General features: G+C 42.8%; 1 protein-coding gene across 6 annotated transcripts in view; it reads left to right on the forward strand.

Moving 5' to 3' along the window:
• The window catches only part of LOC125351785 (kalirin), a 439,002-nt gene that overhangs the window by 176,482 nt on the left and 235,049 nt on the right, over positions 1 to 27,471 (forward strand). For all 6 annotated transcript variants that reach the window (XM_048346787.1, XM_048346788.1, XM_048346789.1 and 3 more), the window contains exons 2-3: positions 5,604 to 5,678; positions 11,446 to 11,560. In XM_048346787.1, the coding sequence (XP_048202744.1) occupies positions 5,604 to 5,678; positions 11,446 to 11,560 (190 nt within the window). The remainder of the gene's footprint in view (positions 1 to 5,603; positions 5,679 to 11,445; positions 11,561 to 27,471) is intronic.

Consider the following 27,471-nt stretch of genomic DNA (forward strand, 5'->3'; position numbering starts at 1 on the left):
CGCCTCTTCTGGCTTTTTTTCTATATATGTGGTACTGAGGAATCAAACCCAGGGCTTCATATATGCGAGGCGAGCATTTTACCACTAGGCTATATTCCCAGCCCTAATTTTGACATTTCTGTGTTCCAAGAATCATTCTTCCATTATTTTTTTAATTATAACCTAGCACTTATTTTATTCTAGGCCTTATGTAAAGTATCAGTGAAAAACAAATAATGGGCCTTGTTCTCTGAGGAGCTATAAGTAGAGGTAGATTGTATGCAGATAGGACAATGAGCTGTTAAGAGGTATGACATCATCTGTACAGACTGCATGGGACTCCCATATTGGACACTACTGGCTCAACGTAGAAAGAGGATACAGTAACCTTAGTATTGGAAAACTGCTGTCCAAATGGTAAAACAGCTTGGCCTCCAAGGTTAAAAAGCTTAACAAACTGGGTGCAGGTGGTTCATACCTGTAATCCTAGCTAGTCAGGAGGCTGATATCTGAGGATTGTGGTCTGAAGCCAGCCTGGACAGGAAACTCCATGAGATTCTTACCTCAATTAACCACCAAAAGGGCCAGAAGTGGAACTGTGGTTCAGATAGTGCTTAGCTTTGAACACAAAAGCAGAGAAAGCACACAGGCCCTGAGTTGAAGCCCCAGGAATAACAACAAACAAACAAAATTAGTTTATAAAGTCATCTCCAATGTGTCCAAATTAAGGGGTAGTGAATGAGAAACAGAAGGAAATGAAGAGCAATCCATGGATACTCTCACAGTGTATACTTCCAAATGGTTAGTTAATGGTCCATCAGTTGTTTGTTTTCCTGCTTGTTGAAATCAGGATTGCTTTCAGAAGGAGGTTAGCTTAGACCACAACCACCTGCTGCCCTGGAATTCACTGCTTTCTAAGACCCACAAAATCAAGGGTGGAAGCCATGGCACAAGGGCCAGTCTCACCCTTCCCCTGTAAATACGCATATTGGGGTCTGGGAGCTAGAGTGGGGGTCACTGACATTTTCCAATGTGGGAAATGCTGGTGAAGAAAACTTGAGGAACAAGCAGGCACAATGTGAGCATAATACATTTGGGGCAAAGAGAAGCAGAAGTGGGGCTTGGAGGAGACCCATGCTGAAGAATCCTGGGGAGATGGCAGTGGTAATTTTTACTTCCCTAATAGATGTGGAGCATTTCAACATTGCTAATTAAGAGAACAGCGGGCTTGTAATTCTGACAGCAGCAGGACATGAATGGGGTGGGATTAAGCACTGAATGCCAGCCAAGCATGCCTTTGTCCTTAAGAGGAAGCACAACACCCACATTGAGTCAGGTCCACTAGGGTGCCCGGGGTGCCCACTTGCTTGTTTTGTTTTCTACAGAACTAGAAAACAAACTCCAAGGAGTTAGAGGCTCTTTTTTTTCCTTAGGCCTTTTGTAGAAGTAGTGTGTGGGAAGGGGGAGAGTCTACTATTTCAACAGGCAGGCCTTTCTTTTAAAGAGAAAAGCTGGTCTGACATTGGTCTAGTGTTTATGGCCTAATAGTGCAATCTAGAATACTTTTTGTATCAGAAATAGCAACTGCAGTGTAAGCTGCTTCTTTCAAGGTGTGTCTTCTCCAATTTTGGCAATTTAAACTGCTTACAAAAATGTGGCGAACTGCCCCAAACATCCGAATTCCTAACTGGCTCCTGGAAAAGAATATGCTAGGAATCTAGTTGTTTTTATCTTCTCAAGGTACACTTGAGTCTTGTTGGGAAATTTGTTCCCAATAATACTTCCTTTCCAAGTATATTGATTTAAGAATCTGAGGATTTTAAAGGCAAATAATATGAAGAAAAGCCAGGTTCTGGTGCTTTGTGCCTGTAATGCTGGCTGAGATCTAACAATCAAAGTTTGGAGCCAGCCTAGGCAGACAAATATGAGACTCTTATCACCAATTAACCAGCAGAGAGCCAGAACTAGAAGCTTAGATTGAGTGGTAGAGTTCTAGCTGTGGATGGAAAAGGCCAAGTGAGACTGAGAGACCTTGAGTACGAGCCTCAGTACTGGCACACAAAAACAACAACAACAAAAAAAAATGAATCTGAGTATTAGAGCCGAGTGCTACTCACATCACCATGTCTAAGTATTGACAGGTGAAGTATCTGGTCTTGTGTAAATCACTTTAGGAAGAGATAGCTTTCATTTAGTCATTCTTTTTTTTTTTTGAAGGTTCATAAGGAGGTTTATTAGTGGGGCCATAGTTCCCACGGTAGAGGGAGCTACATGGCGTCTGCACCTTATCCAGGTGGCAGCTTCTGTCTCTGGGGGTAAAGGGGAAGTAGGTAGGTAGTGAGTAGGAGTGGCTCATTAGGAATGGGTGGATCTGGGGGCTAGTGGGAGGGGCTTAGGACCTGAGGCTAGGGAAATGCTAACATTCCTCCATTTGTTGTTTATTAATAACAGAGGAGGGGTAACAGGCCGGGAGTATGAGTGGAGGTTGTTTCTTCTGGAGCTACTTCCTGCTGTAAAGGGGTGAAGTAGTCAGGGGTCCCTGATTGGTCATTTGGCCTGGTACCATCCAAGAAGTATTTGTTTGACAGTTTGGTTGGTAAAAGTCCTCATCATTTCCACAAGAATGGTTATCAGGGCCACTGAGTGTCATGGTCTCCTCTGGCTACCTCCTGCAGCTTGGCCACATCAAGGAGTCACTCAGGGCTCAGATCTGCACTTGGCAGAGCAGTGTAGTAAGAGGATGGCCTTGAACTGCAAGTTCCCAGGTGGCTATCGTTTTAGTCATTCTTTCATCAAATATTTATTGAATATTACTATGAGTCAGTATGACATGTGTCTGATAGTGAGAAGACTGTTGCTGTTTGGTGTTCAGTGAACCTACCCCTTTTTATATATTCCAAGAGCTGGTTTCATGGGTGCTCTGGGGAAGTTGATACATAGGATCTTCAGCCAGTGCAAATAGGTTTTATATGCAAGGTCACTAATTTCTGAGCTGTTAGGCTAATTAGTTTAGCTCTACTTGGCTTTACATAATACATGTGTTGTTGGAAAGTTATTTGTAATTCAATTTTTGGCAAATGAAAAACTAATTTAAATCACTAAGGGAACTTTTATTTAAAGAGACCCTGGAGCAAACTCTTTATAATGTGCAAAATCATGTTGTTGTTGCTGTTGGAAATGATTATCCCTTAGTTATAGATATAGTAAATCTAAGCACTCCTGGTTTTCTTATGGTGCACTCAGAATCAGGCAGATTGCCCAGCAGTGGGCTGAGTAGGTTGGGGAGAACTCAAGCCTGGGATGTGAACGTTTTGGGAATCTGAGAACAAACATTTCAACCCAGGACATTAGCATTTACTGGAGTAATGATCGCTAGCTGCATGAGTGAGCTGCATGCTATCCCTCAGGTCCTGGAACCTAGAGCAGGAAAGAAATGGGGCACGGTAAGTGTATGAGACAAGATTGGGAGTTCCTACTTGCTTCTGATCCCTGCAGATCCGAGTGAGAAGAAGATACGGTGAGGATGTTTGTGTTTCCATTATAGCAGTTGCGAAAGTAAAGTTGTACATGCAGTAGGGGAAGAGGAAAGAAACACTGGGAAAGACAGGACAGGAGTTTAGGAGATAACAGGATTATGTGAACTCTTGTATTATAAAATCTCATTAGTTCGGACCTTGCTTACTTTGGATTTGTGCATAGCCTGGGAAAATACAGAATGGACTTTTAAGTTTTCATATTAAACACCTTTTTTCTGTAGAAGTTAAATGTATAGAATTGATGTAAAGGAGAACATTTGAAACTGATGAAACATATTGATGAGTAAAAGTCAGCTTAATTTTATTTAGTCATTATTTTACCCAAATAAGTCATGTGTTAGTTAACAGTGGTCTTATCTGGTTGGGAATGCCAAGTAGGATTCTCCCTATGAAGAAGTTGAAATATTTCTTTGCTCCATGAGGATGACAAGAAAAGAAACAAAACACAAAGCAAAAAAATTATATATCAACTTGCAATTCTATAATAATTTATGTTGATCCTCATTTAGTCTCTGTTTTTTGTCTGTGTAGAAGATAAGGTTTGTGCCCAAATATCTGTAGAAACTAAGGCTACAGTGTGCCAGCTAGTACTGTAGACTTTGAAGTCAGAGCTTTCCCTTTATAGTGTTCTATTTTTTCTTCTTCTGTTGCCCAATGAGTTCCTTCAGCATAGGTCTTATGTGGCAACTTGTAAAGAGGAGCTAATTGGTGAATAAAAAAGCTGTTTATATTCGTTTAGTGAAATACAAAAAAAAAATAGGTGAATGGGCCACATATATTTTAGAAATTGGGTTTGGGTGAAGATTTGACTTCTAACCATGGATGCAGGCATTTGGGAACACACCTCTAGTTCTCCTTGATTGAGTGTACCCAGGCACATTTTTCATCTCCTAGCCAGTGATCTTATTCTTGAGTTGTTCCTAAAATTCCCAGATGGGTCTGTTGAAAGGATTGTTGTTTAGAGATGGAGGGATTGAAAGGGACTGTCCTTGACCAGTGTGTTGCTCTCCTCCGTAGATAGATTTGGGCCCAAGGAACTGAAGGACAAAAGCAGTAGAGGGTATCTCTGTGGCTCTTGACCCTAGTGTGCTGAAATGACATAGAACTACTTGCTCTCTGGGGTCCATTTGTGCCATGTACCTAGTACTAAAATACAATAAAGACCCAGCAGTGACTTGAAGGGAGTATGTGTGGGTGGTTCTCCCTGAGAGACCTTGTGGGATGATTGAACTAACTGATGGGGGCACAGTGGGTTAGCCTGGAGGGTTTTGTATGTGAAAGCTGGGTCCTGCTTCCCATACCAGGCTGAGTTGTTCTTTGCCTCCCAGGTTGTGAGATATGCCACTGTTTATACAGGCACATCTTTATTTTCCATTATTTTTGAACCCTCTGTCTCTCTGCCTCCAGTTCTCAGCTAAACCCAGGAAGTTCTTTCCAACTGAGAAGGGAGACTTAAAGGACAGACTAAAAGAAATGTGTTTCTTTCCCTATTATCTCCCCTTGTCCTGTAGTGTGGGCTGTTGCTGATGACATCAAAGGGAGGAGGAAAGAGAGAACAGAAGTATATCATCAACTTTGCTTTCAGCTGTGGGATTTTCCTGGTTTACTTTTCCCACTTGTAAAATGAAGAGTAATTGTCCATGTGCCACTTAGAGGAAAGTCAAGAAGAATTATTCAGGGCACTGTAATCCATCTTGGTATCAGTGAACTAATTTAACAGATATTTCCCAAGTGCTTTCTGTATACGAGACACTTAGCCAAGCACTACAAGTACAGAAATGTTTTCTTACAGCCCCCATTTTCAAATTGCTCAGTAGCAAACAGCAGCACCAGAACATGGAGCTTTGTACACATGTTCATGGAGATGACTTGGACTATCCTCTCCCTGAGAAGGGTCAGGAGGGGAAGAGATGCCTGTGCTCTAGCATCACAAGGAGGTATCCTTTCTATTAGGGGACCTCTTGTGTGTTTAACTGGACCACAGGGACTGAACAAGGCTGGGTGATGGGATGGGAGGTTAAGTGTGGGACCTAGGGATTCGGCCAGCTGTCCTCTCTCACCTGGTCCTTCTGTTTTGTTATCTCACAGGGTCTTTTCGGAATGATGGTTTGAAAGCTTCTGATGTCCTTCCTATCCTAAAGGAAAAAGTGGCCTTTGTGTCTGGTGAGTATTTGTGAGCTTTTCTCTGTAACAAAGAAGGTGTGTGTGTGTGTGTGTGTGTGTGTGTGTGTGTGTGTGTGTGTATACATCTGTTCAGGCAGACACTCACTTTTATTGTATATTAGTGAAAGAGAACTTGAGGTGGCTATCCTGTTTGGATCATCTGTTTTTTTTCTGCACAGGTAAGCAGGCAGAGAAAAACGGGCTGGTCACATCTACAGGTTCTAGAGGACATTCATACACACACAAACACACACACACACACACACACACACACACACACACACACTGCACACATCCCTCTCTCCTGGCAGAAGCCACTGAGTACTGTGAGAGGCTCCCTCCATAAAGAAGAAAAGAAGAGAGAATCCACCCCACAGATATTTGGAGGTTGTACCTGGATTTGTTTCCGAAAGGATCATGAATAGGAGGTTAAAATTTAGCTCCTCCCTCTCTTTTCCTGACAAAGAGCACTTAATTTTGTATTTAAGAAAATTTCTTATTTTCTCCTGAGTAATGACTTCCAATATTTATTCCTGACTTATTTCCCCTACACATTTTGTACCCCTACACTTCTTAATGTCTTTTAAGTTAGCAAAGAAAGCAGGGTGAAATGGAAAAAGAAAAATTTCCTACTCCTCACATAGGAAATGGGAGTTAAAGACTTTTGAACCTCTTAATATCTAACTCAGGAGTTAGCATCTGCAGCTGATGGGACAATTGGAGCTGTGTGTGTGTGTGTGTGTGTGTGTGTGTGTGTGTGTGTGTGTGTATGTGTGTGTGTGTCATGGGGCTTGAACTCAGGGCCTGGGTGCTATCCCTGGGTTGTTTTGCTCAAGGCTAGTGCTCTTATCACTTTGAGCCATAGCTTCACGTCTGCTTTTCTGGTGGTTAGTTGGAGATAAGAGTCTCATAAACTCTCCTGGCCCAGCTGGCTTTGAGCCCCAGTCCTCAGATCTTAGCCTCCTGAGTTGCTAGGATTACAGGCGTGAGCCACCAGGGCCTGGCTATTGTTTGTTTGTTTGTTTGTTTTTGTAAATGAAGTGCCACCAGCACCTGGCTACTTTTTTTTTTTTAATAAAGTCTTACTGGAATCCAGCCATGTGTGTTTGTTTAGGCAGTGGGTTTGTTTCCCATGGATGCTGTAGCAAATTGTCATAGACGTGGGAGCGCAACCTGAAGTCTATTGGACCGGAAACCCTGGCAGAGCCTGAGCCTGGGCTAGAGGGTGGCAGTGTGGTGATGCCTATGGTTACACAGAACCTTGATCCCTGGGTAACTTTTCTTGTCTTCATGGAAAGGCTGTGGAGTCACAGGACAAGAGCTGGTACATTCCCTTCATGCAGGTGCCCACTGTGTAGGCGCTGCTTGTCTGGCTGATGAGAAACAAGGAAAATGGAGAGGAGAGAGGGGACAATTATAGAGAAACTGTGCATAGGTTGTATTGCACACCATCAAGGGAAGGCAAGAGTCCTGGGGGCTAATGTAATATGAGAGGTGAGGTAGGCATGTGATGTTTACATGGAGTCCTTTATAAGATTCCCAGTGAATTTTGCACTAATAGTACAAACAATATTTTAGTCTGCTATTGTTGTTAAGACAGTAGAGACCAGGAAGCTATATTTGCCCATTTGTATTAAATGTTTGCACACAAGGTTAGGTAGGTAGTGAGCTTCCTGCCACTGAAGATGTTGAGGCACTGGCTGAACAGCACCTCAGGAGGATCCTATAGTGATTTCAGTACAGGCAGTCACACAGGTGACACAACCCTAATGTTAACTTGAATTTAAAGTGCTTACTCTGGGTAGAAGTACTACAGGCCCCTGAGCAGTGCCAGTGTCCTGACCGATACCCTGCACTCCTAGGATGTGGCTGTATGCCTCCTCCTTCTGTTTGTGGCTTAGTTAATCCAAGGTCCTTCCTGACCCCTCAGTATTCTGCTGATATGCCCTGTGGTTACTCCCATTTTTCTAATGCCCAGTCCATCCTAACTGGAAGTATCTTCTCCATATTTGCCTCTTGGAGCCTCTCTTCTCCTTTCAAGTAAGTTCCCACTTCAACTTCTCTAGCATGCCTTCCCGGATTACATATGAGTGTCTGACACTATCCTGTACTCTATCAGCTTGGGGTAAATAAGCATATACAAGGTATACTCTAACTCCTGTTTCATTGTCCATGGTTTATTTTTTCCCAGGTGTATTCAGTTAGGACTAGAACAGACCTTCCCAAGTGGTAGGGAATTATAAAATTCTCCATGGAGCTTATTGAGTTGCATGCCAGGAAGGCAATCAGGAATGGAGGCAGATAGAAACTTCCTAGACAAGGGTGAAGGGGAAGGAGTACGAAGCTCACTCCCAAGCAGCCTCAGTGGGCCTGATTCACCCACACCTGCCATGCCAGGAACTTCTGGGTTTAAGGGACAATTGCCCCACCATGCCTGAGAAACACACTTGAGGGTAACAGGGAGATAATGACTAGCTGCATCTAAGGAAGAAAACAAAAAGACACACACACACACAAATAAAACAAAACAGAAAACCCCTACATTCTGAGCCTGCAAGAAACAAAATACCAAAAGATAAAAATAAAGAAACCCCAAATTAATGCACCAAAGCAGTTGCATTCCTTTCTGAGGAGAAAGGAACAAAGCAAGGAAGGAGATAGGTAGAGAAACAAATGGTTGTGCCACCCTCCCTGCTAGCACCTCAGCAATGGGCAGGTGAAAGGAAAGCAGGCTGCCATGGCAACAGACATCTGGAATAAGTCAGGGCAGCCTAACTACTTCTGCATGTGGGCGAGTGTGTGTGTGTGTGTGTGTGTGTGTGTGTGTGTGAGAGAGAGAGAGAGAGAGAGAGAGAGCCGCTGTGGCTGCCCCTCAGTGCACCTCCCTTGTTCCCACCCTGCCCCATCCCTCTCCATCATGCACAGCTTGCTGGCTCTCTGACCTTCCTGGCTTTCTTTGTACTGCTTCTGCCTCCCACTCACCGCACGCATTGTGCCTTCTCTCCAGCCTCCCCAAGCAGGACCTCTAAGCTTCATGTGCAGATGCACCCTGCTATGGGCACATCCTGAGGACTCCTTTCTGCTTCCTCCTCCCCCACCAGCATCATTTGCCATCACAGTTCCCAGGGAAGTGCATGCAGTGGAGTACAATTATTTGTACCCTGTCTTGAGTATGTTACATAGCACGGTCTCACAGGATGATCCTCAAAGCAGGGAAAGTGACTCTGTTCTCAAACCTGGAAAATTCTGCATATTAAGACTCCCCTCCAATACTTATCCCCTGGATATGGAACATTCAATAAAGAACCTTAACATTTTAAGGCTCTGGAAGATTTTACAGTAAAGAACATTATCTTTGTCCAGCCCAGTAGATGCTGCACCCCTTACCTCATACCCATGCTGGGGTTTCACTCCATTCATTACTGGTACTTTCTAACATTAGAATAATCTCTTGCCACCCGCCCTCCTTTTTGTGCTACTGAGACTTGAACTAGGTCCTAGGCACTATCCCTTAGCTTTTTCACTCAAGGCTAATGCTCTACCATGTGAGCTATACCTCTGCTTTTTGCTGGCTAAATGGAGATAGGTGTCTCACAGACATTCTTGTCTGGACTTGACTTCAAACTGTAATACTCAAATCTTAGCCTTCTGAGTAACTAGGATTACAGACATGAGGCACTGGCACCCTGCTTAGCCTCATTTTCTTTAATCCCTCCCTCCCTCCCTCCCTCCCTCCCTCCCTCCCTCCCTCCCTCCCTCTCTCTCTTTCTTTGTCCAAAACAATTGTGTGAACAAAACATTTGGTATGCTTTCTGAAGTGTATCTCCCACCCCCAAAAAACCTATCCCAATCTGCTTGCCCTAACTGGAGCATGACACCTACTGAAGAAGTGAGCACCATTTCTTCTCTGCTTCATCAGAGAAGTATCACATCTCCCCCTTTTAGCCTTGCCTCCTTCCTGAGCTCTTTCCTGCCCCTACAGAAGGGGCTCATTGCCATTTCTAGAACACCTAAGCATCCCCACTTCCTCTGTTCTCTGCATTCTTGTCCTTTAAGCCCTAGCCTTAGAACCTTGCTCAGCAGGTAAGCAGTATGCACAAGGGAGTGGTGCTGTTGAAGATAATGCCACTATCTCTGTCTTTTTTTTGAAACATGGCTACTTTTTTCCTTCCTATCCTCTGGGATCCACCTGTAGAGTGCACCTTGAATTCAGCAGTGGTGAGAATTCAGCAGAGTAGGTGGTTCTCACTGTTCATCTCCATTGTGTATACATATACCACATTTTCATTATCCATTCATCAATTGAATGACATATAGGCTGTTGCCATAGTTTGGCTATTGTGAATAGTGTTGTTATAAATATGTGTATGTGTGTAAATGTGTGCACTTTTATTGTATGCAGGCATGGATCCCTCAACTATATATACCCAGGAGTAGCATAGGAAAAACATTGTAGTTCTATATTTTAGTTTTTGAGGAACTTCCATATTTGTTTCCATAATGACACTAATTTACATCCTCACTAACAGTATATAAGGGCTCCTTTTTCCTTGCATTTTGGCCAACATTTGTTGTTCATTGAGTTAGGGTCCTGTTCGTTTTTTGCTTTGGCTGGCTTTAAACTGTGGTCATCCTGGTCTATGCCCCATTAATAGCTGAGATTACAGGCATGTACCACCACACCTAGCCCTCAATGTTTTTTCCCTGAAACCCCCCCCCCCATAATGCTGCCCAGATGTATACTATAAAGCTTCCTGTGGTAATCAGTTCCTTGCACACTTTCATTTTACAGAGGTCTGTAGAAAGGGGTGGCTGGGGGTTAAATTTCTAAAGATAAAGTCTTCTACCCAGCTTGATTTCTCAATATGAGCAGTCACAATCACCTTCCTACCATCTCACACATTTAGAGAGTTCTGCTTTTTAAAGTACTTCCCAGGTTTCATCTCACTATTCCTGGAAACAATGCTGTGTTATGCTGCTATAGTTTTCACTTTTTTTGGAATAATTACTTATTTGCTGTCAAAGTTATGTGCAGAGGGGTTACAGTTTTATATGTAAGGCAATGAGTACATTTCTTGTACAGTTTGTTATCTCCTCCCTCATTTCCCCCTCCCCCTTCCCCCTTTCCCTCTCCTCCCATGAGATGTTCAGTTAGTTTACACCAAATGGTTTTTTAAGTATTGCTTTTGGAGTAATTTGTCTTTCTATCCTTTGTCTCTCGATTTTGATATTCCCTTTCCCTTCCCTAGTTCTAATACCAGTATATAGTACCCAGGGTACTCAGATGAGATACAGTGATAGTGCGGGGGCAACCACAGGCAGGGGATACAAGAGGATCATCAACAAAAAAAGCTACGGTTTCACATGGCATGTTGAAAGTAATTACAACAGTGGTATAACACTCGTTTCCAAAACATGGAGTTCATTTCACTTAACATCATCTTATGTGTTCATAAGGTCATAGCTATTGGGCTCTTGTGATCCTCTGCTGTGACTAGCCTAAACCTGTACCAATTATTCCCTTTGAGGGAGACCATAGAGTCCATGTTTCTTGGTTTTCACTTTTTACAGACAAGACAGCAGAAACCTCTAAATACTTGCCAAAGTCACATGCATTACCTATATTTAAACCTCCACCTGGTTCTAAGCAAGGACCAGTTTCCTTGGACATCATTTTGCCACCTGTTCTACCACTCTGGACTCTCTTTTCTCTATGGCTGAGTTTGCTAGATGTATTTCTTAAACTCCCTCTTCTTGCTTCCCACAGGGGGCCGTGACAAGCGAGGTGGACCCATCTTGACCTTCCCTGCTCGCAGCAATCATGACAGAATAAGACAGGAAGACCTGCGGAAACTTGTGACGTATCTGGCTAGTGTGCCAAGGTAAGATGAAAGGGACTGGCTTACAGAGGAGGAGAGCTGGGCTGTTGCCAATGAGTTGCAAAAGTCTGCATCTTTGCCAGTGACCCTTGGAGTGCATTCTCATTATTCCTGGAACATCTCTTCCCATTGTTTGCCTGTTCCCATCACTCCCACGGTTCCTGCTGGGATTTGTGCAAATGAGGGCAGTCGCAACTGTGGTCAGAAGGGAGGACGCAGGCTGAGAGGACCAGTCTTAGGCCTACACCAGGAGACAGTGTGGCCTGGGGTGGAGGAATGAGAAGCTGCTATTTACCTCGATGCGATGGGAACTCTGGCTGATCCTACTCTAGCTGTGTAACAGGTTCTTTTTAGAATCATAGGTTTTTCAGACGGATCTGAGGTGCTTGGAGTTGGGGGTAAATAACTCTACCTGTGTCACTCAACTATAGGTAGCCCTTGTCTTGCAAATCAGTGGGGGTAACAGCGCCTCCAAGAGGGGGTGAAAATTGATTGTTGGAGGTATCAAATGAATTTTACTCCCATATGTCATAAGAGCAGATGCATATAAAGTACAGATGTATACTAGTGTGTGGTAATAAAATTTCATTGGGGGCTGGGAATATGGCCTAGTGGCAAGAGTGCTTGCCTCCTACACATGAAGCTCTCGGTTCGATTCCCCAGCACCACATATATGGAAAACGGCCAGAAAGAGCGCTGTGGCTCAGGTGAGTGCTAGCCTTGAGCGGGAAGAAGCCAGAGACGGTGCTCAGGCCCTGAGTCCAAGGCCCAGGACTGGCCAAAAAAAAAAAAAAATTCATTGGGTGGCTGGAGTTGGTGACTCATACCTGTAATCCTAGTGACTCAGGCTGAGATGTACGAATTGTGGTTCAAAGCCAGCTGGGGTAGAAAAGCCTGTGAGACTCTTTATCTCCAATTAATAACCAGAAAACCAGAAAGGATGCTGTGGCTGAAGTGGTAGAGCACTAACCTTGAACTGAAGAGCTGAGGGACAGCACCCAGGCCCAGAGTTCAAACCACATGACCGACAAAAAACAAATTCATTGGGTAGAGAGATTGGGAGACATCTAAAAGGCTGTTTGGGGCAGAGGATGATACTGAAGGAAAGATGAAGATGGAGAAACATTGGCTAGGTGATGCTGGCCACTGAGGTGAGTGGTAAGAGACAGACCAAGGACATGCCATTGTGATGAGAAGGGAGAGAGGAAGACTTTGGCTGGTTAGAGAGTCACAGAATGTGAGAGCCAGAAGAACTCTTAGGAGCTGTCTGAGCAAATACATATTGCCTCCTGTATAGGGATTGAAGCAGGACACGAGCAGCTCACCGAGAGATCAGTGGTTGAGCTTGTTTGGAACTCACCCCTCCTGACTTCAGCTGTCTCTCTCCCCATGCTGCTCTGTCCCTACCATTGCTCCTTGATCTCCACCAGCAAGGGTTCTGCTCCCTGTCCCTTGTGGAGCTAAAGCCTGTGAAGTGTTTGTTGTTGTCAGATAAGAGGTGGTGCCTTGAGCTTTCAGAATCTTCATCTCCTACATCAGTGCATCTCATGGGAGAATTAGTAAGTCATACAGACAAGCTATATCGTCAGAGCTGCCTTTGTGAGGAGATCTGGGATAATTTTGAATGTGCTGATTAAGTTCTTGAAGCAGGTGTCAAGTGAGGCAAGCACTATATTTCAGAGCACCGTGGGGGAGGAAAATGTAAAAAGGATTGGCGGATGGTGATGAGCAGGTGGTAAAGGGGATTTTAAGAGCAGTTATCAAATGCTTGGAAGTATGCTGAATGGAATGGTGAGCCCCAGAGAGCTCCAAGCAGAAGGCTGTGAACAAACAGATGTCAACAAGTCTCTATTTTTTCTTTATGATATCCACTGGGGACCAGGAAAAAAGATAAAAGAATCTTAAGCTCCAGTGAAAGAGATTTGGATTATATCTGAAAATTTCTAAGCTTTGAGTGCATGAGACAATGAACTGAAGAATAAAAGGCCCTACCCACCACTCCCCCCACCCTCCTGCAGAGGTCATTATAGTGAAGAAACACCCATGTTTCAGAGGCAAGGAGATGGACTAAGTAACCCTTGGTTGATCTAGATAATTGGGTAATTTGGCCATCTGTAGACAAATGGGGTTTTAAAAGTACCTTCCCCAAATATGCTACTAACAGGTACAAAACCAGTCACTTTCTATAGCAATTTACAAGAGAAGTTGTTTTTTTTTTTTTTTGGCCAGTCCTGGGCCTTGGACTCAGGGCCTGAGCACTGTCCCTGGCTTCTTCCCGCTCAAGGCTAGCACTCTGCCACTTGAGCCACAGCGCCGCTTCTGGCCGTTTTCTGCATATGTGGTGCTGGGGAATCGAACCTAGGGCCTCGTGTATCCGAGGCGGGCACTCTTGCCACTAGGCTATATCCCCAGCCCACAAGAGAAGTTTTTATAGGGAAGAAATTGGAATTCTAGGAGATATGAATCATGTATTTTTCTTCCTTGTGTGTTCATTACATACTTGCAGCTAATACAGGCTCATTTTTTCTTTAGAATCAAAAAGGAAAGAGTTGGAAGGACATTTTTCTTCATTCTGACTTAAAGATTGTGACAAAATAGATTGGACTTTTTTAAAGAAAATATTTCTATTGGATGAAAAGCAATGAAACCCAAACACTGCAGAGGTTGAGAGGAAGGTCATCAAAACAAAGGAGAAGGGTCCCACATGGTGGGTCACACCTCTCATCAAGTGACAGTGATAGGGAAGAGGCTGATTCAAGGCCTGTCCAGGCAAAAAGTTGGTGAGATTCCATCTCAGCCAACAAGCTTGGTGTAATATGTTTCTGTCTTCCCAGCTATGTAGAAGGAATAGGTAAGAGGATCTAGGGGCAAGATACTATCTGAAAAATAGTTTTTTTTAAAAAAAGGTTGGAGATGTGACTCAAGTGGTAAGTACAAGCCTCGTAAGAAGCCATAACTTCAAATCTCAGTACCCCCACAAAAAGCAAAATAAGAGAAAGACTGCATTATCCCTGGAAGAGCATACTATATATAGTGTCTTCACTCTCTCTCTCTCTCTCTCTCTCTCTCTCTCTCTCTCTCTCTCTCTCTCTCTCTCTCTCACACACACACAAGAATCACATCCTGTGCTTATGAGAATATAGGGTTTCTGGAAGTTGATCTGTGATCATCTACTGTCTCCATCTCCAGGGACTTAAACTTCCTGGGAGTGTGAGCACCTGAGCAAACTCAGAGACCACCAATAGTTATGCCCACCAGTCACTTCTTGGTTCTCTTGGCCACCAAGAGACAATGCCTGGAGACAGAACCTGCAGCAGAGTTGTTGTAAAAGCAGTGACGTTTGGTAGGAAAGCTCAAGAATTTAGTGAGCCACTCTGCTATCCAGGCATGCCTTTGAAAGAGGAGGGACTTGGAAAATGAACAGCTAGATTAGGTGGATGATCCTAGTGAGAAGAAATTATTCATCCTGGGTCATGCTCCAGATGCTAAAAGGGGAGGCTTCTGTTTGGAGATAGACTATTTTGCCTCAGAATAGTGTGATCAATTCTGTAGGTGAAATTTCATATTCATTTATTCATGAATTTATTTATTATTTAACAAGTATTTAGCACCTCTGTATGCCAGGTAGATTGAGGATTCATGGTGTGCTGGAAGAGACATTTTGAGGAAGTCAGAGAAACCTCGACACAGTTCAAACCCACAGCAGCAAAGGGCAGCACAAGAAGGTGACTTTACTGGTACTGTGAGACATGAACTAGCCAGCCAAAGACAGACTAGTAAGGAAGCGTGAGTGATGAAGAAGATCTTGGAATCTATGGAACCAGCCTGCACAATGCCAATTGGGGCAGGGGGCAGGGGGCAGGGGGAACTATTCTAGAAGAGATTGAGCAAATGATCTCTGATAACAGAAATGAATAGGAAGAAGCAGTCCTTTGATGTGCTGTGCAGGTCAAGCTATATTAGGACCATTACATTCAACTCTGCAATATCCAACTTGCAGTTCCATGGACCGGTCAGTGTTATCAGAAGAGCAGCACCCACAAATGTCTGCAGTTGAAAGGATGAGGGTTGTTTATCAGAAGGCATGAGGATGGAAGAGAAAAGTGACTCTTGACTTCAGATGTCAGGAGAGCTACCCTGTAGAGGGCAAACAAGCATAGTTTCTGTTGTATTTCCAAGAAGAGATCAGAACTCTGAAGTGAAGAAAAATCCTGCCCACCTGGGAGCTGTCTAGCAGCAGCACTGCTGCTTCTTGTTGGGTATCTAGGAGGCACTGGGTTCCCCCCTCCCCCCCGGCTTAGGGATGCTGTAGAGGGAATTCAATTTATATACTGCACTAGAAGTGAGATGAATAATTTCTGATTCTTTTCTGACCTGAACTCTAGGTTACTGTGATACTGGGAAACAAAACATAAGACCTAGGACCTCAGAATGAAGTATTACCATTCTACTAACAGATACATCCCTTATTTTACTCCTAAATAACTTAAGGCCTAGAATCTTATTTACAGCTTCAATGCTAATAGAAATGCTTCCTAATCTTTCTGTACTCTGGGTGGCAATTTGGGACATTACCTGGCACTATGCTAGAAATGAGAATTTTCATTAGTCCTCAGTTAGTTTTTCAGGGTTTGTTCATCTCAGACAGATGAATCCTGTTAGCCTCTGTTGTTGTGTTCTGATGAGTTTGGGCATCTGTGTCCTGGGTCCTTTCCAGGCCTTCCAGCATCTAGTTCTGAGAAATAACAGAGTCTTAGGGTAGGAAAAAGACAGTAAAGATTTTCTACTTCTCCATTCATTCAGTTCAACAAAAAATTATTTACTATGGGCCAGGACCTGGATGGAGGTCTTAATGAGTTTCATGTTATCTCTTCCAACTGTCACCCACCCTACACTTATCTAGCTTAAAAAATCATTCTGGCCTGCTATCTGCTTGTAGTTTCTTGTGTGTGAAAGGAGAGGAAATATTCTACAGATGCAATCAGCTGTTGAATGTTCCTAGAAACTGAGAGACAGGGTTGAAATTTCACCCCGAGAGTAAACAAACTCTGGCATGGCCAACAATGTGGAATATTGGGAGCTGACCATATGCTAGAAATTGGATTTCTAAGTACTGTCTCTAGTTCAGAATTATGAGTAATCTGTGTTGCACTGACTTTCTTCTCTTCATCATCACTGTTACCTTGTTTGGTCACAATCTTTCTGCTGCTCCCAAGGGCATGCATGTACTGTACATGCCAGTCTCTGCATATGCCACTTGACTTCTCTCACAGTGCTGCTGAGATGCTGAGGGTTCTGTCAGTTAATGCAGGTGTCATATCAGAGGAAAGATGACAAGAAATTAGGAAAGGTTATTCTCTGGTGCCAATCAAACCAAGGTGCCTTTATTTTTGGCTTTTTATTTGGTAACATTTGCTCTTGTTCTGATTCCAGCAAAAACTAAATTGAACCTAAAAGTCAGAACTGCCTTTGTGCTACATCACCAAAAAAAAAAAAAAAAAAAAAAAGAAAAGAAAAGAAGAAGAAGAAGCCAAGAAAGACAGTTAAGCAAAAAGGAGGTAAAAACTGCAAGGATTTCCTCCCACTATTTTCAGCATGAGAGATCCCGAGTTATCCAAGCTGTCATCATCAAATGTGTTTTGTTGTTAGGGCCTGTCAAGATGTGATGTTGGTGCCCTGCCCTTTATTTTGGGACCATCAATTAAAGAAGGATCTAGAGAGAAATCAAGGTGATAGAAAAGCCAGAAAACAGGACTAATGAGAACATTGAGGTCACATTGTTATATTTTTTTTTTTTTTTTTTTTTTTGGCCAGTCCTGGGCCTTGGACTCAGGGCCTGAGCACTGTCCCTGGCTTCTTCCCGCTCAAGGCTAGCACTCTGCCACTTGAGCCACAGCGCCGCTTCTGGCCGTTTTCTGTATATGTGGTGCTGGGGAATCGAACCTAGGGCCTCGAGTATCCGAGGCAGGCACTCTTGCCACTAGGCTATATCCCCAGCCCACATTGTTATATTTACATTCACATTATAACATTAAACTAATATTTTTTTAAATCCATCTGATATTTCTTTTGTTGCCAATGTGTGGAAGGTTTATCATTTCTCTTCATTTCCAAATGTTGCACACATTTCTCAACAACTACCAGTTAAGTGTATCCTTTTTGTTAGTTATATGTAACACCAACCCTAAAGAGCAAATAATGTTCAATAGAACATAGTTCAGGAATACAAAATCACAATAGTAACTGCCATTTTTATTCTCCTTCCTGAGAATAACTATTAAAAAATAGAAACACAAAATATAGAAGGAAAACACTGAACTTTTCATCCTGGCTCCAACACTTTGGAGTTGTGAGAAATGTGGCCTCTCAACCTGGGGAGCTGGAAAAGACTTTAATGAAGAGATTATTTATAAAGATCTGGTCAGGTTATAGGGAAAGCAGCTAGTTTGGAAACCACAGGTGGGAGACATGAGCTGTGGAGGCCTGAAGGGGTAGTATGAAATCAAATGCTTCGGTAGGGAAAAATGAGTATTGCTTTGTAAGAGGACCTAGGCAGGAGCTGTGGACTTCAGAAGGAGATGACACACCTCCCAGAGATTCTCAGGTGAGGGTGGCAAGGGACTTGATATCCTGACCTTCCTTTCCTCCATCTTCTGGTCTCCTACAATTTCCTTTTGATGTGCTGAGTATACCTATGGAGGAGTCTGCTGGTGTCCTTGTGATTCAGCCTTCCAGGTCTCTGGGGTGGCAATGGGTGGGATGAAGAATGAATGAATAAAGAGGTATACATGGAAAATGCTTGACACAAGATGAGGCCTTGGGTACATTATTCATATCACATATTTCTGAGTTTAATATATAATTTTTGTAATAGCTAATCTTTCATTTGGGAAAAAGAATATCTGTCTCACAAAGATGTAGAGAAAACATCTGGCAATCTCTCTGTTGTACCCCCAGACACTCAGTAATTGTTAACTTTATCCCCCCAAGGAGTGTAATAATGGTTATAACAGAAATAATAATGAAATATACAAATGCAGGGCAATATTTGCTACCTAAGTAGGTTTGATGTAATGTACATGGAAGTTACCAAGCAGGAAATAAGCTGAGTATTTTAGAGGCAGAGCATTACCTCCACCCTTGATGCAGCCAGGGCTGCTTCTCTTTCTCCCAGAAAAATCACTGTGGAGAGTTTTAGTTTATCTTTCTCTTGCCTTTTTTGGTATAGTTTACCAAATGTTTTTATAAACAATAGATTGTTTAGTTTTGCTTGTTTTAAGCTTTATAAAAAGAATACCCTACCATATGAAGTTTTCTTTCTTTCCTTCCCCTCTCTCCCCATTTTGCCTTTTTGAGACAGGACCTCACTACATAACCCAGGCTAGCCTGGAATTTGCTGTGTCACCTATACTGGCTTTGAACTCAGGATCCTTCAGCTTCATCCTCCTAGTCCCTAGTGTTGGGACCATAGGTGTGTGCCACCACATTCTAATCCACGCATAGTTTTCTATTACTAGCTTTTTGAACTGTTGTGATAGGTAACAATGTGGATGGATCTTCAAGCCTAATTGTAATATTTATTTATTTTACAATACTAGGGTTTGAACTAGGGCCTTGTATTTGTTAGGTGGGTACTCTACCACTTGAACCAGCCTTCAGCTATAATTTAGAATGAAAAAGAAACTAACTCTGAGATAAGTTTATAATCAAATTATTAATAGCAGATTAATGAGGTACTAAAGTGTCTCTTGAGAAGTTTCTCTTAGTTAAATGAGGAAAATCAATCACAATTACTTTTCTTGGTACTTTGCATAGGTATTTTAATTGATTAAGATATCAAAGAACAAGTGAAATTCTTTTCAATTTATTGATTGCTATTAAGCAAATAAAGATGCCTAGTGCTTGTACAGTGCCTGGTGCACTGTAGACTCAATCAACACTGGCTTGGCTTTTCCCCCAAGTTCTGAGGGATCTGGCATGTGCATCAATATAAGCAGCACCTGAGGCTGGCACTCAACTGCAGGACTGAGCCCAGTGCTATAGACTTGTAGCTCATGGTACCTCCAGCATTTCTGCTGACTTGGAATAGGGAAGCGGTGAAAGGAAGTGCGCTGAGAAGAGGCTTGAGTGTTTAGAGAATTTTGCCAAAGGTCTAAGAGGTAAAAGCAGTCTAGAAAGAGGAAGAGGCTTGGAGAAAAGGTTGGGTTAGGCAGGGAAGATTGGGAGTTTTTAAGTTAAATTTTCCAAACAGAGAGGATAGAAGCTTGGAGCCTTTTTGAGAGAGTCAAAAGACAATTGAGCAGGCTGGGAGTACTTGCCTCCTACACATGAAGCTCTCAGTTCGATTTCCCAGCACCACATATATGGAAAACGGCCAGAGTGGGTGCTGTGGCTCAAGTGGCAGAGTGCTAGCCTTAAGCAAGAAGAGGCCAGGGACAGTGCTCAGGCCCTGAGTCCAAGGCCCAGGACTGGCCAAAAAAAAAAAAAAAAGACAATTGTACAATTTCATGGGTCCAGTTAAGAAGTATTACTAATAGGCAATAAAAAATATTTAAGAGCTCTTCAGCAGGAGAATGACAAAGTTACACTTTAGAAGTTACATTCTGACAGCTTGGAAGAAGTAGGGAGATGAGAAAGCTAGGAAATGAGGACACATTTGCAGTAGAATACAATAATGACTGGCATTTATTTTTCATTTATGAGACCATTCTAGGCACTGAATTCTCATAGCACATTGGGAAGGGAATTATTACCATTCCTATTTTGCTTATGAGGAACTGAGGCTTGGGTAGATTCACCTATATAATTTAAGTAAGAGACAGTATAATTTGGAGTCAGATGGTCTGGCACTGGAGCCTGATCTTTAATCAACTGAAGAAATGAGGAGGCCAAAGGAAGTCTGAGATGGTGACAGTGTAGGAATGGACTTGTAGAATGACCAGGTGGTCTCTGAAGGAGAACTGGACCAAAGGAAAAGTGGAAGAGGGGAGTAAGGAATTAGGGGGCAGACAAGTAAGTGGTGGACAGAGGCTACCAGTGCTTCAACCTACATGAACAGAAGTTCTCTTTAGAAGTAGGTGAGGAGGTTGATGCAGTCAGGAAGTTCAGGTGGTGATTGCTTCCTTGGGCCTGGGCAGCCATGTGCTGTGGAAATTCAGGATAGAGTATGCTGTAAGAATGATTTAGAATTTCTCCTTTGGTGTTTGTGTTCAGCTTTAGACAAGCACATGCTGTTTGTTTATGCTAATCTGTGGGTGACAGTCAATTGATTTAATTACCAAATTGCACTGGGATATGTAGGGAAAATGCGAATTCAGTTAAGACATTACTACCCAGAGATAAAGAGATTGAATGTAAGGCTTGGATTGGTGGTGTGGACTCTATGATATTCTACTGATGGCCATTTGTTCTTTTCCTTGGGTGTTTTCTTCACTTAGTTGCAGGCTAAATCTCCCTTCTGCATTGTTCTGGCATCTGGACTATGGTTCTGGAAGTAGTGGTCAGCTAATATGCATTTTGAGGTTCGTTTACCTCCATTTCTATTTCACTGTGTAGGACTTGGCAGGTCTGAACAGTCCTAAAGATGATGCAGGATTGAGGAGCTCAAGGAAAGACAATGAAAAGGAAACAATTTGTGGGGAGGAGGGGAAAAGCTAGGCACGATACCGAGATGAACATCTGTAATTCCCTGGAGAAGGATGTCCTCAGCTATCAGAGGTGAAAACGTGAGGTCATGAAATAACTGGGAAGCAGCCCTGGTTATTCTAGGAACCAGTAAATGCCTTTAGGAGAGAAGTCAAGAACACTGAAGTTGGCAGTCTCAGTAACAAGGGGTTGTTAGGATAGAAGAACTGTGAGCATTACTGTTAATCTGTGGACTAGCAGAAGAAGAGAGTAGGCTGATACTGACACTTGGAAGTGATATCAGGAATTCCAGCCCAGGAGGATCAGACAGTAGAGGGCCCTTTCTCCCTGAAACAAGCACTGTGTATGCTTGCTGACTAATTTTGTCACCTGTAGAATAGACATAAAGATGTGATCACCATCAATAGTCGGAGTGAGGGTTATATCAGGTGACACATAGGGAGTACTTTGTCCAATGTGTAGCACACAGAAAGGGTTGATGATGTGGCAGTTAATTTGTCCTTGCCTTGCTTAAAAGAAAGTAGATACACTGTTTTGTCATTTGTCCATTATCCTTCATACTGATTTGTCAAAGCTAGAGTTCAAGTTATGCTTCAGATTAGGGAGATATTAGTAATCATTGTAAACCTATAGCACCAGTAAGGTTTAATAGAATTGTGAAAATGTCAAACAAATGAATGTATGCGCCTATTAGTCTTGGCCCAACTATCAATTAGGAAAACATACTACTTTATTGTACTAAATAAGTACAGGAAAACATAAAGAATTTTTGGAAAAGGATTTATAACTCTAATACTGAGTTAACAAGACCAATATATTGTCAAATTTACTTCCTGTCTTTTTTAGAGTTCTTCAGTAACAAAATTGAATGTGTTCAATTTAACCTCTTTCCTTTTGGCAGTATATTGTCAGGTTAGTTTTATAACATTCAAAATTTGGAACTTGGAATATATCATATTTCAATTAGTGCTAGTAACAGACATCTAAGTCATTTCCCAAACCTCACTATTATAGTCTTCAGTAAACATTTGCTCCAGGGCTTGAACTCAGGGCCTGGGCCCTGTCTCTTAGCTTTTTCGCTCAAGACTGGTACTCTACCACTTGAACTACAGCTTTGCTTCCAGCTTTTTGTTGGTTAGTTGGACGTAAGAGTCTCATGGACTTTCTTTCCTGGGCTGGCTTCATACAGTGATCCTCAGATCTCAGCCTCTTGAGTAGCTAGGATTACAGGTGTGAGCCACTGGCACCCTGTGAATAAACATTGCTCTGTATAAACATTTGTCTGCATCTTGGATCTTTTTTGAGGGGATAGATTTTTGGCAAAGTAGACATTGTTTTTAAGGCTTGTAAAATAATCACCTATTTGTTTTTCAAGTTTCCCAATTAATACTCCCAGTATGACTTGTCTTCAATTTCAGTTTTTGCCTTTTCTCAACTTTATTTGCACAGCATTGCCCAAGAGCCACTGTTCATATGTCATTATCACTACATCATGACAACCTCACTTAGGACCGTGTATTATGCACTTACATATGATCCTGGATGTGGAAAAGATTAAAGGAATTGGTCACATTGCCCATTAAGCTTTTCCAGGCTGGAGTTCTTTATATTTTCTTTAACAGAGACCACATATTAATGTTCAGAGCCGAATGATGTCTAGAAAGGGTTTGATTATTCTGTGCTTGATGAGCTGTTAGTCTTTCTTTCAGCTCCTCAGTCAGTAGTATAGTTAGTTCCTAGCTTGGCTCAAAGTGACTGCCAGTCTCCTCCATGCCCAGCAGAACTGGAATCCTTATCTGCCCTCCTGGGAGGGGGTGTCTCTGGGCAGTAATATCTACTACGTTTAAAGCTTTGGCCTCTAAGATTTAGTCCCTAAAGATTTTTAGGCTGCTGGAGTCCATAGCTCACCAAGAGCTGGTTAATTAAGAAGCTGTGAGATATCTGGTGTCACTTTGACTAGGTAAACTATAGTGTGTCAGGTGAAATAAGATCCATGTATTCGGGCCTTCTGAAATTCCTGCTAGGTCATCAGGATGATTTAAATTTAGCCAGGATTCATTTGGCTGGAATGTTGGGAAGAAGGGAGTTCCTTGAATATAAATGCTGAGAGATAGCCTCAGATCAGGGGGGAAATGTTTGTATTCCATATTTGGTACTATTCTCCCTGTCTATTATGGGGTTATTTTTCTCATGTTTTGTATTTTTCTTTTCACTTAGCATTGGTTAGGTCTTATAATGTGCTCTCTTGGTATTTAGGGTTGTGTATGCTTTCAGGCATCTTTTTCCCCCCAATTTACTTTATTGTTTTTTTTTGTTTGTTTGTTTGTTTTTTGGCCAGTCGTGGGCCTTGGACTCAGGGCCTGAGCACTGTCCCTGGCTTCTTCCTGCTCAAGGCTAGCACTCTGCCACTTGAGCCACAGCGCCGCTTCTGGCCGTTTTCTGTATATGTGGTGCTGGGGAATCGAACCTAGGGCCTCGTGTATCCGAGGCAGGCACTCTTGCCACTAGACTATATCCCCAGCCCCTTTATTGTTGTTTTAGAGGTGATATACAGCTGTAATACCTTTATAGGCATCTGGAAATAAGTACATTTCCTTTCACATAGTTTCACCTGTTCCCTCATTCTCTCCCACTCCCTCTCTTCCATCTTCACCCATAAGTTGCATAGTTCACTTTCATCAATGTCTGGTGCAGCCAGTGCACTCCACTGTTGCACTTTTTCACCCTTTTTCCTCTGATTCTGTACCCTCCTCCCACCCTCCCACATGGGGTTGAGTGAAGAAGCTCAGGAACAATGCCCAGGCCCTAAGTTCAGCCCCAGGACACACACACACACACACACACACACACACACACACACAATATTTTAAGGCATCTTTAAATACTAAGGCTTTATGTGATAACACTTGTTTTGTGTAGAGGTTGCTTGTGTTATAGACACAAATTAGGTATGCTGCCACCAAGGGGTGGAATATCTCAGCTGCCTAGAAAGACAGATGAGTTATGTGAGGCTCTCCTTTTGTATTTTCCAGGTTTATTTTTAAATTTTTATTGAAACACTGAATTTTAAGTAACCACAAGCAATAGTTATTGTTCCTCAACTACAAATGTGTTTATACAAGCTTCTTCAGAGAACTGGAGTAAATGTGATATAAAATATTGTTTATAATAATGGCACCAGGTGCTGGTGAATCATGCCTATAATCCTAGTTACTCAGGAGGCTGAGATCTCATGATTGAGGTTCCAAGCCAGCCTAAGCAGGAAAATCCTTGAGACTTTTATCTCCAATTAACCACCAGAAAACTGGAAGTGGAGCTGTGGCTCAAAGTAGTAGAATGCTAGTCTTAAGCAAAAAGAGCTCAAGGACAGTGCATTAATCACCAGCAGAAACTGAAAATTTTGTAATGGTATTATTTTGGGGGAAATGCCTAAAGTAATAATACAGTAATTCTTAGCTTTCTTCCAAAAAAATTAACACAGTCACTAGCAACAAATCTTGTCCTCTTGTTGGTTTAACTTCAGTTTTAGGTGGAGTTGAAGTCACAGTGTCCCAGGCACAATTATTTCTCAAAACACCCCCTATCTTGCTCATCATTTTTATGAGCCACAAATATAGATTTGTCTTCCTTTCCTTTTAAACATCCTTTCCCCATCTCTGAGCATGGAAGCTAGGAATTTAAGAGAAGCTACTCCCCAAGGCCATCTGTTGCTGTGATTGTAGGCATAGGTCCTTTCTAGCCTGTGTCCCACCCAGTGGGGGGAAGATTGCCCCTTACCTTCCCTGCCTGTCCTGTTGCCTCTGGGATGGCTTTAGATGAGATGTCTTATCTTAATTGTACAGGATGATGACCTAAGCAGAACTAATAACTTGAACAAAATTTGAGTGGACCTTTGATCATCTGCTTAGCTCTGATTGTCCCCTTGTCTGGTAGGGAGCAAAACTCTACAGGGGAGAAAGGACAACTACTGTTGCTTGCCTGCCAGTTGTAGAGGGCAGCTTTGCAAGTTGGTAGAATTCAGTACACTGGAAGCTTCCCAAAAGGAAAGGCAGGGAGGGCCTCACACTCAGACTCCTCTGGCCAATGCCAGGGAGCCTTTTGCAGACATGATGTCACTGAAGCCAGATTAAACTTCCTTCAGGACATACTTTCCTCTGTATAGAGCTGTACCCATAGACTCTGGGTCCAAAAAGAAGCCAAGTCCTAGCTGGAATGAATCATGCAGAAGCACAGTAGGGTGGGAGAGAAGAGGACTGGCTCACCAAGGAGGTGTGTTTCTGTTTCTAAATTGAGCCCGGATGACAGCCAGTTCTCCTGGAACCCAGACAAGAGCACTCTGTCAGCCACAGTGACTCAGCGAGGACAAATGTGTTTCCGGATAACTTACTGACGCAATCCAAGTGTGTGCCCTGACAGCCCTGATCCTGTTGCCTTTTCTCCCAGAGCCTCCTTTCCCCACTCCCTCTTCTAGGTAAGTTGAGGACCAGCCTTGGTTGGAGAGCTACTCAGAAACCTTGACAAGGGAGCCCTTTTCCTGCTCATCTTCAGACTGTGTCCCCAGTGTGAATTTTATCTGTTCCTGTCACTAGTCATTCATGTGCTGGTTTGGGCTAGGTGCTATAGGCAAGACCTGAACCTGGTACTGTGGCATGCCTCACCCTGGTCTGCTTTGGAAAGAGAATGCCCTTGATCCAGACCATGGGCTGTTTTCCTCTGTAGGAAGTACAGGCTTCCAGTTCACCAGCTAAAGAGAAACTATCAGTTGTGGACCCAGAAAAAGGCAAGACCATTCCTTTTCTTCCCCAACTCTGACTATGATAGAGGCTCTGCCTGTGAAGTTAGGGCATCAACAATCCTTCTACATTCCCTTCTATGAGTACACAGGACAGTTATTTAGTTGTCACACACATCAAACCAGAGGAGATGGTCAAATGATTTTTGGAGTTCTTCAGACTGTCCTGAACTTGCAGACTAATGGAGGTGAGGGCAGAGGACCAGTTCTTGCTCTCACTGAGTTTCCAGAATTCAAGGAAATGACCTTAAAAAATGCTTTCAAGACAGCAGTCAAATAAGTATGCTAGTTATATGGACTTAATCAGAGATAACTTTTTGGAAGTAAAATTTGATCTGGATGATAAAGGAAGGTAGAGAGCTTCAAGCCATCCCTTCACTTTACGAGGTCTGAGCCCTATCAAGGTGAGTGTGGTAGTATGCCCATGGCTATATTGGATAGGCTGTGGGCTGTGGTTTCTAGCTCATTCTTTCTTCTGTCCACTGCTTTGGTTTTCATTTAGTTTCTGCTTCATGTTCTGAATGGGCCAGAAGGAAGGGGTGAACAGCTGGGCAGGGGAGGATGGGAAGCTAAGGCTACTGTCTGGCACAGACATGCCCATTTCTTTCCCATCCCCACTTGAGCCCATCTCTCTGGCATCTTTTGTCTCTGGCCAGCTGCCCCAAACTTCTGGATGCAATGGCTCAAGTCCTTGAGTTGGCAGGGCAGCCTTCTCTTAGCTATAGCTAGCTCCTTCTCATACTATGCTTCAGGCCTCCTGACTGCCAGTAAAGTTCTTTGTCTATGATTAGGAGTTGGTTCAGAGCCTTGGAGGCTGTGAGATGGCCTTGCTAATGACAGATAGCCCTGGGCGGGCCTCTCCAAGAACTTCTTTGGGAAGCTGCATGTTTTTTACCTGGTACTGCTGGCTTTATACCACTTGTTTTCAAACTCCATGAATTTGAATTCTCTCTTTCTGCTATAATGTGCACTTTTGCAAATATTCATCTTTTTAAAAACCCGCTTCCTTTAAAATGCTGTTTCTTTTGAAGACAGCACGAAGATGGAATGTGGGTACTGAAGTCTCATTATGTGGTTTTAGGCCTTTGGACCTATTACTTTATAACCACACTTAGGAATGCTGATGGCACCTCAGGGCCTAGGTTTGTGCTATTTAGTAATTTACCATAATTCAGGGAAGAAAATCAGAAAATTTTCTGCTCCTGCTATTTGTAATCAGTGTTGGTTATTTGCTTAACAGACTCTGGGGTATAATTAGGTAGCAGACTTTGAAGAGATGGAAAACACCGACCTTCCTCATTTGGTCTCCTTATCAGGCTTCCTTGTGTTATCTGACCCAAGTTGGGTTTGCTTCTGGCAAACTTAAAAGTGGGCTGTCAAGCATTAGTTCCTAGACCTGGAAATGGACAAACATCAAAACTTTAACTTTAATTGTGCTTAGCTATGCCATATTTGAGGGAACTTTAAATAACTATTG

The sequence above is a fragment of the Perognathus longimembris genome, chromosome 5 (genome assembly GCF_023159225.1).
Source record: "Perognathus longimembris pacificus isolate PPM17 chromosome 5, ASM2315922v1, whole genome shotgun sequence".
Lineage (NCBI taxonomy): Eukaryota > Metazoa > Chordata > Mammalia > Rodentia > Heteromyidae > Perognathus > Perognathus longimembris.